At 44.3% G+C, this 17,443-nt stretch overlaps 1 protein-coding gene across 1 annotated transcript; it reads right to left on the bottom strand.

The window, feature by feature from the left end:
* Window positions 1-31: 31 nt before the first annotated feature.
* On the bottom strand, window positions 32-16,654 carry trip11 (thyroid hormone receptor interactor 11). Its single transcript, XM_084575185.1, has 21 exons — window positions 16,095-16,654; window positions 14,196-14,272; window positions 13,647-13,757; window positions 13,026-13,331; window positions 12,729-12,797; window positions 12,472-12,637; window positions 11,978-12,304; window positions 11,843-11,883; window positions 11,631-11,729; window positions 11,228-11,425; window positions 7,698-10,727; window positions 7,403-7,543; window positions 6,982-7,175; window positions 5,879-6,042; window positions 5,432-5,535; window positions 5,154-5,253; window positions 3,859-3,940; window positions 3,262-3,376; window positions 1,591-1,713; window positions 459-603; window positions 32-345 (listed from the first exon to the last, which is right to left on the bottom strand). Exons 1-21 carry the CDS (start codon window positions 16,231-16,233, stop codon window positions 128-130), a joined length of 5,949 nt encoding a protein of 1,982 aa, XP_084431311.1. The 5' UTR covers window positions 16,234-16,654; the 3' UTR covers window positions 32-127.
* Between the last annotated feature and the right edge of the window lie 789 nt (window positions 16,655-17,443).

Below are 17,443 nucleotides of genomic sequence, written 5' to 3'. Positions count from 1 at the left end.
AAAAAAAAAAAAAAAAAAAAAAAGAGCAGCAACAAGTAGCAGAACTGCTCAAACATCTCAGTCTATTTAGTGTAAAACTTTAAGTGGATGAATTAACACATGTGTCTGGCACTCGTCACGGGACCGGTCACTGCTGCAATAAGTCTTTGAGCACGGCTCCGCCACTGGCCTCGGCCGACACCGGCACAGGTGTGAAGGTGGGCAGAGCGTCAGAGATGGGCTTCATCAGCAGGTGACCTCCCGAGCCGCCGGAGCTGGAACCAGCCAGCAGGGGCACCGCCGCGGAGCGAGGGGCCAGGAACGGATTGGAGTCTCCGGCTCGCTTGCCGGCGGCCGCTGCGGCTCCTGTGAGGACAGAAGCTTAAATTTAAATTAAGTTCGATATCTTTGAGGAAGCAGCGGCGCCTCCGGTCTGACATGACCGATTAAGAACACGAAGAGGAGGAAGCGGCATTTACCTGCGGCGGTGCTGGAGGCGGTGTTGCCTGTTCTCCTCGAAGGCGGGGCGCTCAGAGGCTTGATGTCGTGGACCGGGAGCCTCGGCGCGGGCAGCGAAGGGGTCGACTCCATCTCCAGGAACTTTACGAACATCTCTGAGAAGGACTGCAACGGCAAGAGACAGGACAGAGATGGCTAGTGACCTTAAAGGAGAGCAAAGCCTGACGCCACGAGTTAATAAATGAAAAACGGAGGAAACATTTCAATCTCAACGACTTGAAGGGACAGGACAGAGCTCATTTCACTCAATCAATACAGTGAAATCCTTCATGCCCACAGTGATGAGCCATAGCTGCTAATCCGATGCCAGTAGCGTGTATCCCTACACGAGCACTGATAGATTACAGTTGGACCGGGTCCTGATTCTCTCTCTGAGTTTGCTGCTGCACTAAATTATGAACCAGGCAGCTAATTCCTCTAAAGTCCTGTGGGGCTAAAAACACATGCGAGCAATTTTTCTTACCAAATATGTTAAACGTTTATTTGCGCTGGAGTTAAATTGTTGTAATGACGACACTTGAGCTTATTTTACACGCTAATACACATTAATATTCAACCCTTTGGTTATTCTTTTGTTATTCTTTTGTCCTGCAGATATATATGCGTGTTGTTTGCTCCGTTTTATGTGATGCCAAGTTCAACATCAGAAGGTTTCCACTTATTTTAATGCGTTGCTGTGACGACGATGAGGATGATGAGTAGCATGAACCACAATTTGACAATGTGGGATGTCCAGCTTCCAGAAAACTGTGATTTGGATATTTAATACGCCTCTCTTCTTCTTGGTTTCACTGGATGTTATGCTGATGCCGTGTGATCAACTGATAAAGTTTAACTGGACCTGCAGAGTGTCCTGAAGACGCTTCATCCAAGTAGCTTCTGTTCTTAAAGACTGGTGGTGCAGTTTAGGTTTCAACAGGAACATCTGCTTCTCCAGTCTTTTAGAACTAAAGACTTGGATGACATTTCTTCAAGAAACCCTACAAGTCCAGATTCCCTTGTTTCAGCTTGATTTTTTCGATTTACCATGATGTCACGGACTCGTTACATGTGCCCTCCTTTCCGTCTTCAAAGACCTTCTTTGTTTCTTACCGTGTTGAGCCCTTGGCCACTGGTGGGTCTCTGCGGAGTGTTCGGGACGCTTTGTGCTCCCCTGCCTCCGAGCCAGCTCGACATCCATCCAGTGACGCCGTGCCGTCCGTCCTCCTCCAGCATCTGCAAATGAGAGATGAGGAAACTGTAGATAAATGCTTGTACGCTATGATAAAATGCCCAAAAGGAGAAGTCATTAACTCTGATTTAACCAAACAAAACAACGAGCAGAGCCAGCAGAGTAAATGATATATTCAAGTGTTGGTTTCTTCAAACAGTGGTCAACTTATTTCTGTTTCCGTTCGGCTTGCCACCACTTTCTGAAAATGTTCCCAGTTAAGCTGAAGAGCAGGCGCGCCGACTCCTCGCAGACAGCCCACACTCCTAGAAGTCATTCATACTCCCTAATCATCAACATCGTTTCCCTGGAAGGACTCGGCTGGATGGACCTCATGTAAAGAGCGTATTGGACGTGAGGGAGGGGGAGAGATTGTGAAAAGTCGGCCACTTTTGTGGGACACTTGGCTGCCGGGAGCACGAGTTTAGTGGAAAATTTAAACGGCATTAACAGAAGATGAGGGGAAGAGGAAAAAAAAAAAAGTACAACGGACTCCAACAAAATAAAAAAATGATATATAAAAAAAAAAAGGGTCTTCAGAGGAGTTGTAATCGCTTTCGTCCCTCACCCTGTATCTGTTTTCCTTTAAGAGGGTTGGGTAATATACTTTGGAATCGTTGGATGGAGTCCCACAGGGCTCCTGCCAGAAGATCTGGATAAGAAAATACTTTCTTTTTTTGCAGGGCTGAGCTCAGAGAAGATTCTCGGGGGCTGCTGGAGGTAAAAATTCCCTGTTAAGAGTTTTGCAGTTTTTGGATCGTCTCTGGAGGACACGCTCGTCCAAGTAATCAGTTTAAAAAAAAAAAAAAAAAAAAAAAACTGACAAAGGGCCTGTTGTCTCACGGTCGGGGCGACCATTGATCGTATGTAAATAATAAAGTCAACCATTAAACTGAACCCAAACTGTACTCGCTTTTTGGCAGATGGGGCACAAACAGAGAACGTGCCAACGCGAGCACCCTGACATAAAAAACAGCTTTGTAAAGATTGCGATTTAGATCACACACGCACAAGATTGTGCCACAGCAGAGTTAATTTAGAGGTGGAAACATGGGACTTGATCTAAAAGGCACACAATAAAACCTTCAACTTGTTGTATTTTGCAGGATTCACCCATAGGCTAACAGCTTCCCTTTGTTTTAAGTCTTTACGCTAAGCTAAGGTATGCTAAAAGTCTCCCATTTCCCGCTTCTTTAGCTTTATCTAATTCTCATTTTAACATTTTGGTAAATTACCCATTATAAACTCACGTATATTAACATGTCCTCATGCAAATGTAAAGCAATAATGAGACATTAAGAGGACAGGAAGTAGAAAAGTATTTCCATAATCTTCTATTCCTCACTTTTTATCCAGAAACACATGTGTTCCAACGCAGCTGCTGCTGCTGCCGCACGACCGACTATTTGTATTCTGGCATCCATTCGTCTACTGATTTATCGTATCTACGATATCATATTTACAACACAGACTCTTAGACTGCTATCAAAAATATTTAATTATTAACACCAGTCGCCTAAAACCCGAACCGTTCGAATCCACAAAACTCTCACCTGATCCACATCTTCTCGGCTCAGTCCCAGGACGCTGCCCATGAGCCTCAGGACGTCGGCGCGCTTGGTTTTCGGCGTGTGGAAGTATCCCAAGAACAGGTTACGCATCAGGACCCTGCAGACCAAACAACACGGACAGACGTGTTTTATGGTGTCGTGATTTAAGGCCTGAAAGACGTGGATGGATCCAGGGCCTGAGTACATCGGCCGTTATATCTGTTTACCAGAGAAACTTTATTCATTCAAACGGTTTACCGGCTGGAGGATTACTTTTTTTCTTATGACTGTTCCTGTGCTGTGAAAACAGTTCCTCCAAAAACCATGTATTGTGGATAAAGATGCAGGAACATTTTTTTTTTCCAACTCATAAATCTAAATAATCAAATGTAAAGACGTGTAGTTTTAACTGGACAGCAACATTTACAAGTGTGATTGTCTCAAACTGATACCAACGTTTTAAACGGAGACATTTTTTACTGCAGAGTGACTTTCTAAAATCTCTTAAAACTGTGGGAGATGAAAACCATGACTGTATTCAATCAGAATCTAATTACACTGAATAAAACAATGTTAGACTTAAGACAGGACTGAACTCACTTGTCTATCTTTCCCTCCGTGCTGTTCAGAAGGTTCATCAGTTTCTTCTGCGCTTCCTCCAGCATCTCCTGCCTCACATCCACTGCAGCGAAGACACAGACAAGCAGAGTGACGAGAAGTTCATTAAATCCTCTGAAGCATTCTGCGTTAACATTACAGTCGATCCACAGCACGAAAAATGTGCTTTAACGAAAGCTTTGCAAAGTTCAGCAGCACAAAAACAAGATTCAGAAGTTAGACAACTGTGATGTGCTGTAGTTTGGTTATTGAATTCTTTAAAAGATTGGAGAAAATTCTTAAAATCAATCCAGAAATTGATTAGCTGGGGCACACAAAGACTACATTATTTGATATCAGAGACTCAACTTAATTCAGGACACACCTGTAACCCTAGCCTTTACCAGAACATGCACGTTAAAATATGTGATATTCCAAAGGTGGAAGGAGATAAACGGGAAATAATAAGGGCTCTAAGATAGAGCCTTGAGGTTCCCCACCAGGACACCAGAGGAGGTTTCTATCATCAAAAACAAGATTCAGAAGTTTGACCACTGTCTCCTGACCAAATTATTTTGTATGGAAACACAAAATACTGTAAAGTAAAAGGATTAACTCGCAGTTTAACTCATAATTTAGGATTTAAGTTGAAGAAATTAAGCAAGAAGACTTAATTTTTTTGTTTTGGACAGCAATGCAACTTGAGAAACGGCTTTAAAATCATATAATTATAACCAAAAGGAGACTTTTCCACATCCATATAGAAAACACAGATGCATCAGATATATTTGAGATGTTTGGCTTATACTAGGGCTATGCTGCAGGGTCATGGCAAAGTTAAGTTTCTTGTTGGTTCTCACAGCTAAGCCTCTATTAATAGACATAATATATATATATATATATATATATATATATATATATTTTCCTATATGTCACTGATTTGTAAAGCAAATATGGAGCCTCTCATATCACGTCTGGAAAATAGCGAACAGCCAGAGAGCTGTTAAAAAAAGAAAACAGTCTGAGAATTTGCTGTGAGGTAATGCTCGTATCTGTTAAGAGGAAAATCTGCTGAGTGGGACATAAAAAAATAGATTACAACCCATGATGTAAAGGGGCTTTAATTATTTTGTCTCTTATTCATTCTTTGGTGAGAAAAGAAGTCTGTTCAGAGAAAGGGTTTAACCCAAGCTCTAAAAGATATTTATTTTACAACAGCTGCAAAAGGACACCTTTATTTTACTGTAATAAAAAAAGAAGAGTTTCCAGTCTCATAATGTTACATGTGTGCAGCCCACCTTGTCTCCTCAGCTCCTCCAATTGCTCCTCCTTCAGATCGAGCTGATCGGTGAGACGAGACGCTGAATCTAGAGCGGCATTGGCTTCGTCCAGGTTCAACTGAAGAGAAAACACCAGTTAGGAACGTTTATCTCGACCTGTTTTCATTCATCTGTGAACTGTCGTCAAGAAATATGCAGGTGTAACAAATCATATAACACCTTCTGAGCCCTGGCACATTTGGGATATAAATAAACTGAATGGATTTGTCTGATCATTCACTGATTGATGGCCTTACCTGGAGAGCAGATGCTTGGTCTTCCAGCTTCAGAGCTTTCCTTTTCCACTCCTCCTTCTCCTTCTTGTGCTTTTCGAGTTCTGCCGAGTACATGGCTTTCTCTTCTGATGGGGAAGGAGACATTAAATACACTCATTCGACAAAACTTTAGGTAGAATCCATTTTAATATAACAGTCCTGCACTAAATCAGCCAGTTTGTGTTGAAACAGCGACAGAAACATGGTTTGTGGTGCTTTTAAACCACAAAAGAGTTTCTGTAACTTAGCGTATCCCACTAATTAAAATAGGGTTGTCAAAATAATAGAAACACTAGCACTACAAACCACAGCCTCACAAAAATGTAAACACAGTTGATTGAACAGGCTACAGGCCCACACTCTTGAGGAAAACATGAGGGGAAGTACTTCAACATAATAGGTAAAGCTAAGACTCCTGTGCCCACTTGCCTTGTTGGAACTGCTCTAGCACCATCTGTAGGTTGGAGAGCGACACTGCATACTGGTTGACCTGATCCTGAGAGGTTCTGAGTTGGGCGAGCGCTTCGTCCCTCTGCTTCACCACCCCGCTCAGCTGCTCCTGCAGAGACTCCACCTGCATGCTGGCCTGTTGGCTGGAGGAAGAGAGGCCGGGTAAGCAGGAACACAGGTGGAATGACATTCAATCATGATTAAAACAGATTTGCACAGAAACGTCTAGGTAACCTTCCACATTGAAAAATAGATAATTAATTATAAATAACAACAGACACCAAGTAAATCTTAGTTTGCAAGGTGATACTGATAAATTTCTAGTAAGGCTACACCAATTATGTCGAGCAGTGATGGGCAGTAGTTTGATTATTGAATGCTTTAAAAGATTGGAGAAAATTCTTAAAATCAATCCTGAAATTGATTAGCTGGGACACACAAAGACTCCACTATTTGATATCAGAGACTCAACTTAATTCAGGACACATCAGCAACCCCAGTCTTTACCAGATGCATGTTAAAATATGTGATATTCCAAAGGAGGAAGGAGATAAACAGGAAATAATAAGGGCTCTAAGATAGAGCCTTGAGGGACCCCACCAGTTTAATGTGGGACATACACCACCCTCTCCCTTGTGCCTCCAAAAATCCTGTGGTGTCTGGCAACAGGATGTTGTTAGTGGGGGGCCTTTGGGTCCTATGGGTTGAGGGGAAGGGCCTCCGTAGATCATCCCACAGATACTTGATCAGTTTGGGAACTAGTGAATTTGGAGGTCAGGTCAACACCTTGTGCTGTTTTTTTTTAGTTGTTCCTAATCTGTTCCCTAAACTGCAGCAGCCATGTGCCATTGCTATGGGGTGGGGGTGCCTGGTCTGGTCTAGGTGGGTGCTACATGTCTAAGTAACATCCACAAGAATACCACGTCCAAAGGTTTCCCAGCAGAACACTGAATTGTCACAAGATGGTCGATGTTGTTTACTTCTCCCGTCAGTGGTTTTAATGTTGTGGCTGGTCGGTGTATATGCAATGTACTTAAAGCTGTATTCTTACTTTGTTTTTATTAAATGCGCATTATTCTAACCTGGATTTCTCCACAGCACAAGAGGACGTGGCCAGTTTCTCGTCCAGCATCGCCACCCTCCTGCGCAGTTCGGCCTCCCTGTCCTCCGCGGCGAGGGCTTCTCTCGTGTACGAATCTTCGATCTCCAACAGGTGATTACGCAACCGCTCCAGCTCCAAGTTGAGGCGCTGTTCTTTGTCCCTCACGTGCTGCAGCTGTAAACAACAGGAATGACAGTTGGCTAATTAAAGGACTGTCATGTCAATGCACATCAAGAGTTTTTGGGAATTTGTTGGAAATGCGTTGCAAAACAATACTGTGATATGACACAATTAAATTAAGGCCACAGTGTGAAGGTTTTTATCTTAATATTGGCCAAAAAACAAACAGCTGCATTGCCTTCAAAGTCAGAATTAAAGGTGAGTGAATACTATCCTCCTACCTCAGTCTGTACGGCTGTGGTCTCCATTTGTTTCTGCTTGAGTGCCATCATCACCTGATCCCTCTCCTGCTGGAACAACACGGCTTTCTCCTGCATTGACCTCATTTCATTCAGGAGCTGATTCAGCTCACCAGATTTACCCTGAGTCACAAAATGAACAAGTAAAACATAAATATAAACAACTGAAGAATAAAGGATGAAAGGAAAATGAAGTTTTCAGTCTAAAATGACACTGATGGATGGATTTTCTACGTCAGGAAGCATGCAACGAAACGCAAGAACAAAAATGACTGACCTGATCTCTGTCCTTGAGCATCTTCTCCACAGTTGCAGCCTTCTCGCTCACCGCGCTCAGTTCAAACTCCTTCTCTCTGAGCAGGAGGGAAACCTGCATGTTGGTTTCCTGCAGCGCTCTGAACTCCGACTCTTTCTCTCGAGAGCGTGCAGCCACCAGCTCGTTCTCTTCCTTCAGCTTCTTTCCGTCGATTTCCAGGATGAGGGCGCGTTCTTTGAGGTTGGTGACGGCCTGCTTCAGCACCTCATTGTCATTCTCACGGTTACGCAGAGACTCGCTGACCTGATTGAGCTGGTCTCCTTTGGTTTTTATGAGCAAGTCTTTCTCCCTCACCGACCTCTGCAGGGCGTCCAGTCTCTCTCGGAGCTGCCGAGCCTCCTCCGCCTGACCTCTCTGCTCGTTCTCCGAGGCAGATGCCGAGTTAGAGAGCCGGTGATTGTTCTCCTGTAGAGTCCTGATTATGTTTTCCTTCTCGGCGATCTGTGCTCGGAGTTGCATTAGTTCCTCCTGCAGCTTCTCGTCGCTTACAGGTGAAACTGTGGAATGGCTCGGGGCTTCAGCTGTGAGAGAGGGGCCGCTAGACTGAGCCACTACAACTTCAGGAGTCTGCGCCACGCTGTCCAGTTTACCCAGCAGAACATCCTTGGTGGAGCTGAGCTGGGTGATGGTCTGCTGTACCTGTGCGAGCTCCAGACTCAGACTTCCCAGCCTCCTCTCCTTTTGCTCGTAGCTCTGGATGAGTCGAGTATAGTCCACCGACAGCTTGGAGCTACAGTCGCTGTCAGCCGAGACCTGACTCTGTAGTTTGAGCAGCTCCTCCTGCAGCTGCGCCGACTCGTGCTGCATGTTTTTGACCGTTGTGATCACCTGCTGCTTCCACTCCTCCATCTTCTTCACCTGCTGCTTCAGGGTGTCCCTCTCCTGCAGCAGCTCCTCGAACTGGTTGCTGCTGACGCCTCCAGAGCCGGCGCCGGGCTCTCCTCCCGAGGACTGCAGGACGGTCACCAGGGTTTGGCACTTCTGGGTCAACGCGTCAATCTCAATGTCCTTCTCCCTGATAATTCGAGACAGGTTCTGGATGGTCTCCTTGAACATCTCTTGGCTTCCCGAAGGATCGCTCATGTTGGAGAGGCGCTGGTTCTCCTGCTGAAGCTTCGACAGGGCTGCTTCCTTCCCTGCCATGATATCCATGAGGCGGTGATAGTCAGAGCGGAGCTGGCTGTTTTCTCGGGTCTTCTCGTTGAGCACAGCGAGGACTTGCTCCCTCTCCACAGCGTACGCCTGCAGCTGCTGCTGTAAGAATATGACATCCTGGTTGTGTCCTCCACCCATTGAGACTCTGGCATGAAGCGCCTGAATCTCCAGATCCTTCTGCATGATCACCTGGGAGAGCTTGCCCACTTCATCGCGGGAAACCACCAGCTGATCCAGCTGCCTGGTCAGCGACAGGTTCTTCTCGTTCAGCTGGCTGATCTCAGTCTCTTTCTCCTTGATGCCCCTCACCAGTTTTTCTATTTCAACTTTAGACAGGTCGTGTTTCTCATTACCGTTCTCCTGATTGAGAGACTGGGTCTTGTCCTCCTGCAGGATAACCTCTCCCTGCATAGGCGGAGAGTTGGCTCTGCCCTGACTCTCATTGAGCTGATGCTGGAGGAGGGTTATCTCTTCATCCCTGGCATGGATGAGTCTGTCATAGTTCAGTGTGGTCTGCTGGTGGCGAGCGTGAGCCTGTTCAAGCTCACCCTGCTGGGTCTGCAGAGACTGCTGCAACAAAAGCAGAGAAGCCTGCTGCTCCTCCATGGTTCTCCTCAGAGTCTGGAGCTCCTCTTCCAGCCGACTCTTGGAGGATTTGTGCTGGGAGATCTCCGTCTCCAGCTCTGTGATGATGTCTAGAGTCCTGGGCTCGGCGAGAGGTTGAGGTCTGCTCTGCTGATCCCTGAGGCGATCAATCTCCTCTTTCAAATGGCTGTTCTCCTCCTTCATCCCCCCGAGCTGTTTGTCCTTTTCCTCTAGCACCTGTTTGAGAGCATCAGCTTCCTTGGTCACGGCTGAAATACTGTTCTCCATCTCAGTCTGTAATTCTGCAGCGTTTTGTTTCACAGTCTCCATGAAGACATCCTTCTCTTGCAGCAGATCTGTGAGCTGCTTCTGCCCTGCAACTGTGATCGAAAGCATCTCATTTGTGTCTCGGTGGTCCGATGCCAGCTGCTCCATGTCTCTCCTCAGCTGAGCTATCTCCATGTCCTTCTCCTGGTTTAGTTTGATGGTGCGTTCATGCTCAGTCTGCAAAGCGGAGGCGTTCATGGATCGAGCTCGGGTCAACTCATCGATGGTCTGCTGGTACTGCTTCTCCTGTTCCGCTAGAGTCTTCTCAGTCTGCGTCAGTTCACTTTCAATCTGATTTTTCTCCAGCTTTAAAGCTTCAATGCGAGTTTCCTTCTCCCGTATAAGCCTGTTAAAACCAGACTGGCTTTCCTTCAGCTGCTTGGTCAGTTCCTCAACTTTACCCAGAGTCTGCTCACTCTCTACTTTCAACCTCCTGTTCTCCATCTTCAGCTCATAGTCTTCAGACATCGCCTTCTCATGAGAGCTCCTCATCTCATCTAATTCTCTTCTGAGGTCTGACAACTCCCTTTCCTTCTTTGCTAGCTCATCTTTGGCTCCTTGTGTTTCAGTTTCTCTCTTCCCTCCCTGATCCAGCTCTGCTTTGGCAGCGGATAACTGCTCCTCTTTCTCCTGCAGCGCCTTCTTCAGCTCCGTCGCTTCTCTCCTCGCGTCCCGGCTCTGCTCCTGCGCATGTCCCAGTTTTTCCTTCATCTCCTTCACCGTCTGCTCCAACTGTTGTTTCCCCATGTGCAGGTCGTTGAGGGTGAATGCACTTTGGCTTATTTTCTCCTTTTGGGTTTCCAGCTCTTGCTCCAGCGCCCTTTTCTGGTCCTTGGTTGCGCTGAGCTCTGAAGTCATTCTTGTCAGCTCTGCCTCGGCCTCTTTAAGCTGCCCAGAGAGCTGCTCCTTCACTGAGATCATGTGCTAAAGAAAGGATCAAACGTAAAGAAAGATGTTAACATTGTTGTGGTTTAACATTCAGTACATATCCTTACACATTTAATACAGCATGAGAGACGATATCTGGTCCTAAATGAGGCAAAATATGAATATTTTGTTTTATTTCATTAAGTCTAAACTGGAATCTAATGAATTAGGAGGCCAGGTCAACACCTTGTGCTGTTCTCCAGGTTTTTCTGAGTTGTTCCTAAAGCGTTTTTGTATGTGTGTAGGCTGCATCCTGCTGGGGATGGCTGCTGCCATCAAGGAGTGTCATTGCTATGGGGTGGGGGTGCCTGGTCTGGTCTAGGTGGGTGCTATATGTCTAAGTAACATCCACATGAATGAATGCCAGGTCCAAAAGTTTCCCAGCAGAACACTGAATTGTCACAAGATGGTCAATGTTATTTACTTCTCCTGTCAGTGGTTTTAATGTTGTGGCTGAACGGTGTATGAGATAAAGAAAAAACTATGGTGAGTCAGACCTGTGTTGCTTCCTGGTTTTGCCGGTCTAGTTCCTCCAGCTCGGACATCAGAGTGTCCCGTTCCTCCTCAGTAGCTCTGAGGACTTTTTCTCTCCTGTCCAGCTCCACCTTCAGATGATCCAGTGCCTCGTCAGACTCCGCTTCATTACCGCCAACTATTCGTTCCTCTGCCTCCTCTAGTCTTTGTTGCAGATTAAGCTATGAACGGAACGTTGCAAAACAAAAAACCATCCCATTAAGTCAGGAGCCAGAAAGTCTAAGGAAACTAATCAATCAAACTATCCAACATTTAGTTTGAATTCTAACATTTGCTCCTCTTATTGTTAACACAACACTTTGGAAATATATAGAAAAAAATATAAAAACACGACAAATATGACATTTTAAACAAAAACAAACAAACCTTTTCTTGTTCTAGGACCTCCTTTTCTTTTCTCAGCGCCCCAATTATGGTGTTCAGTTCTAAGATGTCTGCATGCTCGACCTCTTCCTTTGGTCCCACCTGAAGTAAAGAGTGAGGTAAATAATTAGTAAACCCTGCACATTAAACCTGAAATAAATCTAACATGTTTATGCAACAGGATGCAGAAGCTTATTTATTATGGTCATACTTGCCTCAGGCAGGTTTTTCAGTCTCTCTATTTCTGTTTCTGCAGCTGGAAAGTGGAAACATTAGTTAATATGCAAGAAGTGCAAGGCCGTATCAGTGTTAAGAAACTTTAATTTGGGTAGACACAAATGTAAATATACCTGTGAGGTTATTTCTCAACGTTTGGATCTCGTGGTCTAGCTGGGCTTTCTGCAGAGCCTTCCCCTCCTGCTCTTGCACTCGCGTCTGGAGCTCGGCCACGGAGGTCTGCAGCCGCGTGTAGTTCTGCAGCAGCCCGGCGTTCTCTTCCTGGGCGTCATCCTTCTCCAGCTGCAGTGAGGCCTGTATCCTCCGTGCCTCCTCCAGACTGGCAGACAGATCGGTCAGCTGCTTCTCACGCTGCTCCGCTGCTTCCTGCATGGACTGGATGGTTTTCTGGAGTTCGAGCAGTTTGGAGGAATCTGACGTGGCGCTGGCTTGACCACCACCTGGAGAAAATTAATTAAGCAGCATGAATAGGATATGTATTGTAATCTATTTAAACTATTCTTTTTTATTTTAGTATTAAAATCACTATTAAAATTATAAAAACCTTCAAATTTTTTGAAGTTTTCACGTGAAAAACTTCAACAATAAATGAAAAACTGAAGCTCACCGCTCTGAATCTGTTCCTCCAGCTCCTCTATCCTCTCCTCGTACTCAGCCAGCTCTTCTCTGTGCCGCCGGCTGACGTCGGCCAACTTCTGCCGCTGTGCGTCCTGCAGAGCTGCCAGTTCATGCTGGTGTTCATCCACCTCGCGACTCATCTCGTCTCGCAGCTCCTGTTCCGAAACACCGGCATCGTCCAGGTTATAGTATTTAAGATTTATATTCTACTACAGAATATTATTATTATCATTATTATCTAATTACCTTAATAGTCCTTTGAAGTTTGACAATCTCACCCTGGTCACCGTTACCAGATCCTGTCGCTGTTGAGGCCTATAAGAAAAGAGTTTGATGTCAACTATGGGGTGGGGGTGCCTGGTCTGATCTAGGTGGGTGCTACATGTCTAAGTAACATCCACATGAATGAATATTGGTCCAAAAGTTTCCCAGCAGAACACTGAACTGACACAAGATAGTCAATGTTATTCACTTCTCCTGTCAGTGGTTTTAATGTTATGGCTGATCTGTGAAATTTATTGTAATCCACTTCAAAACCTTTACCTGAGACATTCTCCTCCAGTGTGCCACCTCGGCCTCCAGACGCATGACTTCCGTCGACAGCCTGTTGATCTCCTGCTGCGACCAGAGGACGTCGCTGAGGTCGACCTCGTCGCCGTGGAAGCCCTGGTGGGAGCCTAGGGGGCGCGACATGAACGAAGCAGCAGAGGAGGAGGAGGTAGTGGTGGAGGAAGTAGTGGTGACGGGCAGAAACGCGGGCCCGGCGGAGGAGGACTGGGCCGACTGCTGCAGCTTCTGGACCTCTTCTTGGAGTCCACTCTGCCGAGCTTTCAGATGACTGATCTCCACCTGGGCAAATACAAACACACCCAACATTTAATTGAGTGTTGTGTCCACAATCTAGACTAGAGTTCTGTTTATCTAACTAAGCACAAACTCTGGAAATTTATATGTATTAATATCCTGGAAAATTACTGACATACACTGATGACCTTAAGACTCACTGACTGATAAGCAAACTAAACTCTAAGTTTACACTGCATGCTCCTATTTTATAACACAGTTTAAGGTTACAGCAAACAATGTGTCTGAAATGGTTTCTATCCTTCCTGTCTTTGTGATGTGCCATCTGTCTGCTCAGACTTCAAATCCATATTTACGCACATCTTTCTGCTGCAGAAGGGTTCTGTATTCTGCAGTCTGACGTTTAATCTGGATTTCCGACGCCTCCAGCTTCTCCTCGAGCTCTGCATGAAGCTTTTTCAACCTGTCATGCTGCAACAAAGACACAAGAGTCAGTTGAAAAAAGCACAAAAAATTGCAGGAAATTTGCATTTTCTTGTAACAGAGCAGTCGTATTAGAGGTTAGAGAGTTGCTAAAGGCAACTCAGTTTTTATTCTTCTATATGGACACTTAAAATCACAGTGATACAGTTATGGTATCTTACATTTTTCATAATAGAAACCATTTAGAAGTGAGGCTTAGTGAGTGACCCAAGACATTTTGAAATATGATTCAAGCATCCGGACAGAGACTCTAGAAATCTGTGATTTGAATCTGATTTGCAAAAATCAAAGGTTGAGCCTTTCTAACATTAATCTGAATATGGCAAAAAAAAATCTGTTTACAGTCTGAACAAGGTCAAACAAATCTGTGGAGGGGAAGGAATATTGTTTTATTCATTGACTGAGAAAGTGAGCAAAGAATCTAACCTCAGATTTCTGAGCTGAAAACGCAGTCTCCACTTCAGCCAACCTGGAATTGGAAACCTGTAGTTCTGTGGCAGCATCTGTGGTTACAACAAGAAAACAAAAGATCAATAATATCACTGGCACATGCTTTAACACAATGAGAATATACGGCCGTGTGAAAAGATTTACATTAACGAGAGTCTGAAAAAATACAAATGCTTTTGCAGTTTATGCACCATGGCACACAGCACACTGGAGTGCTTCAGCCTAACCCGGCTCACATGACAAACAAACACGCTTGGCCCAACAGGCTGACATTTTACAGACATCTTGCCAGAGCTATGTGATCCAACAGCTGAACGAAGCTCAGCAAAGGCATTAGATTCACTGCAGCTCAAGTCCTCTCTGTTTAAATCCTTAAAACTCCTCCCTGCAGTGATAAGACTTGTTTTTTTTTTTTCCCAACGGGAGCTGTGAGTTGGATATCCGTGGCCAAAGTTCTCTTTCTGCCTGGGTTTTATCACTCATCGTCTTGTTTGTTTAGATTGGATTACACATTTGAGTTTATTAGATAAATGTGATGAACCGCTTTCGGTTGTTCAATCACCATATTTTGACTTCATAATAGTCAGTAGCCCAGACTATAGTTTCGACCTGGTGGTAGCAGCAATCAGAGTAAATCACTTATTGTACCATTTAATTATAAAAGTGAACAGAATTTGAGAATTCAGTTGAGCAGCTCTGTCCTAAAACTGGAAACACTGCCTTTAATCTCTGTCGCCATCACGCCGTTATCTAAAACTCTGCCGACAGTGGAAGCGGAAGCGACAGCTAACGGACTGACGACGTCAAAGTACGTTATTTTGTACTTTTACTTTGCTTTTTAAGACAAGACTCCGGGTTGCATTTTACGATGGAAGAAGCGGCTGCGTAAGGAACAGGAAACAGAAATGAATCTGAAGTGACTTGTGTCTTTGTGCGTCCTTTAAAAGACCTCTTGTCGCACAACATGTCTTCACTTAAATTTATTTATTTTTTCTCTGGCATGAAAGAATGCACCCTACAGGAAATAATTTTAGGTTGAAATGGGGGATTTTACGCAAACCTACAACATCTGCTGTGCTCCTGAAATACAGCTTTTTCTACAGTAAACTAAACCGCACACTGTACATGTAGGGAATACAACAATAACACACAAGACAAGTGATTAAAAATGAAGAAAATATGTATAAAAATAGCAAATATGTAAAACAATAAGGACAGTTAAGCAAAGATCCACTGATTCCCTTCATGCAAATGTGAATATTGGTCTTTTTCTTCTTCTCTTTCGATACTAAATTCAATACAAACTGACCTGACAAAACATTAGGAACACCAGTGAAAACTAGTGCGTCCTGCAGAGCTGCCAGTTCAGTCCTGCACTAAATCTCCCTTCACGACTGTTACAATGTTGAATTTATGTTGAAACAGCATCAGAAAGGTGGTAATTCTAAAACTGTATGAATGGAGGATGTACAGTTCTACAATCCACAGCCTCCAAAATGAAAACACGTGTCTTTTCATTATTGGGAAAAATGCTGACTACCGTAACTTTCAGAAGATTTGTGTGCAAGACTTTTAAATTAGAATGCATTTGTTTTGACTCATGATTCAGTCAACAAATAAAGACATTTAAACTCAGCCAGCTGATAATTAGAACTGGATTCCTGCATTACAATCATAAGTTTTAGCTGTGTCTAGTTTCTCTAAAAAAACTGTCTTTCAGTGCACTGTGTTAAGTGTTAATATTCGTCTCCAGTCTGTTCATATAAACAAGTATTTCAGGACCTGGAAGACATGTCTATTAAAAGAGACTTCAGCTGAGTGTCTCACTCTCTGCTCCTCAGGTGTGTTAAATGGTGTTGATGTGGACAGCCTTACCTCCGACTTCTTCCACTCCCTCCAGCAGCATGTCCTTGGTAAAGTTTGATATCTGCCCGGTGAAAGAGGACAGGCTCCCGCCGACCTGGCCCAGAGACTGGCCGAGGCCGGAGCCGATTCCACCCAGCCACGATGACATCTTCACAAAAAAACAAACAAAAACAAAGCAGGGCCGAAGAGGACAGGGAGGCTAGCTTAGCTTTGACTCGACATATAATAAATATATCTTGCTCATTAAGCTCAGCTGTAGACTCCTAACCACAGGGAGGCTGTTAACTTTTAAATAACACACTTTAATGCTCTGTAACAAAGTCTGTTTCCAGGCTGACAGACGCTCATTAAAGCTAGCACACAACCCGGCTAATAACAGCTGACAGTTAGCCTGAAGGAATTCGTCAAGACAACCGAGTTAAGCGGCATTATATCAACGTCACGCTGCTAATAAATTAAATCACGGCTTTATGCTGGAGTCTGTGTCGCCCGCGGTCAGTGTGAGAGGTGTATTCGCCAGTTTTCAGCCAGTCTAAACACCACAGCGACCCGAAAGTGCCACCTCAACTGCAGCCATTATCAAGTCGGCTGCGGCGATGGCTGTCAGGTTTGACGTGGACACGGAGCGCGGCCGCGGTGCATTGTGGGATGCTGGAGGACCAACAAACCCAAGGTGCGTTCACGAACCACGAGAGCGTCCCAAAACCAGACACTTATACAGCTCTGGAAAAAAATAAGAGACCACTGCAAAATGATCAGTTTTGCTGGTTTTGCTATGTATTTATTAAAATGAACATTTTTGTTTCATTCTATAAAGTGCTGACAACATTTCTCTCAAATTTGAAATTAAAATATTGCCATTTAGAGCATTTATTGGCAGAAAATGACAACTGGTCAAAATAACAAAAAAGATGCAATGTTTTCAAACCTCGAATAATGCAAAGAAAACATTTCTTAAACAACACAACACTAATATTTTAACTTAGGAAGAGTTTAGAAATCATTATTGGTGGGATAATCTCAATCTTTAATCACAGCAGTGGTTTTTTATAATCTTCCTCATAAAGTAAGATTTGGTTCAGGTGATCACCTGATCAGTGTCTCAGTAAGTAGAATGAGGAGGCTTGTGTTGGAATCGAACAAACACTGGAATGGACTGGGTGCCATAGATGTAGAGATGCTGATTTAAGAAACATTTGTGGGAGTGGTCTCTTAATTTTTTCCAGAGCTCTATACACACCGATCAGCCACAACATAAAAACCACTGACAGTTGAAGTAAATAACATTGACCATCTTTGTGACAATTCAGTGTTCTGCTGGGAAACTTTTGGACCTGGCATTCATTCATGTGGATGTT

Source organism: Chelon labrosus (assembly GCF_963514085.1).
Source record: "Chelon labrosus genome assembly, contig: SCAFFOLD_54, whole genome shotgun sequence".
In the NCBI taxonomy this organism is placed as follows: Eukaryota; Metazoa; Chordata; class Actinopteri; order Mugiliformes; family Mugilidae; genus Chelon; species Chelon labrosus.
Note: the sequence above shows the minus strand (reverse complement) of the source record. Positions and strands in the feature narration are given on the sequence as shown.

Excerpts from the sequence above, each read along its gene's own strand:
- trip11 (XM_084575185.1), bottom strand. The coding sequence starts at position 16,233 with ATGTCATCGTGGCTGGGTGGAATCGGCTCCGGCCTCGGCCAGTCTCTG. Across the intron at positions 12,798-13,025 it reads ACTGGAGGAGAATGTCTCAG|GCCTCAACAGCGACAGGATC; the intron begins GTAAAGGTTTTG and ends CTTTTCTTATAG. Across the intron at positions 7,176-7,402 it reads CCACAGCCGTACAGACTGAG|CTGCAGCACGTGAGGGACAA; the intron begins GTAGGAGGATAG and ends TGTTGTTTACAG.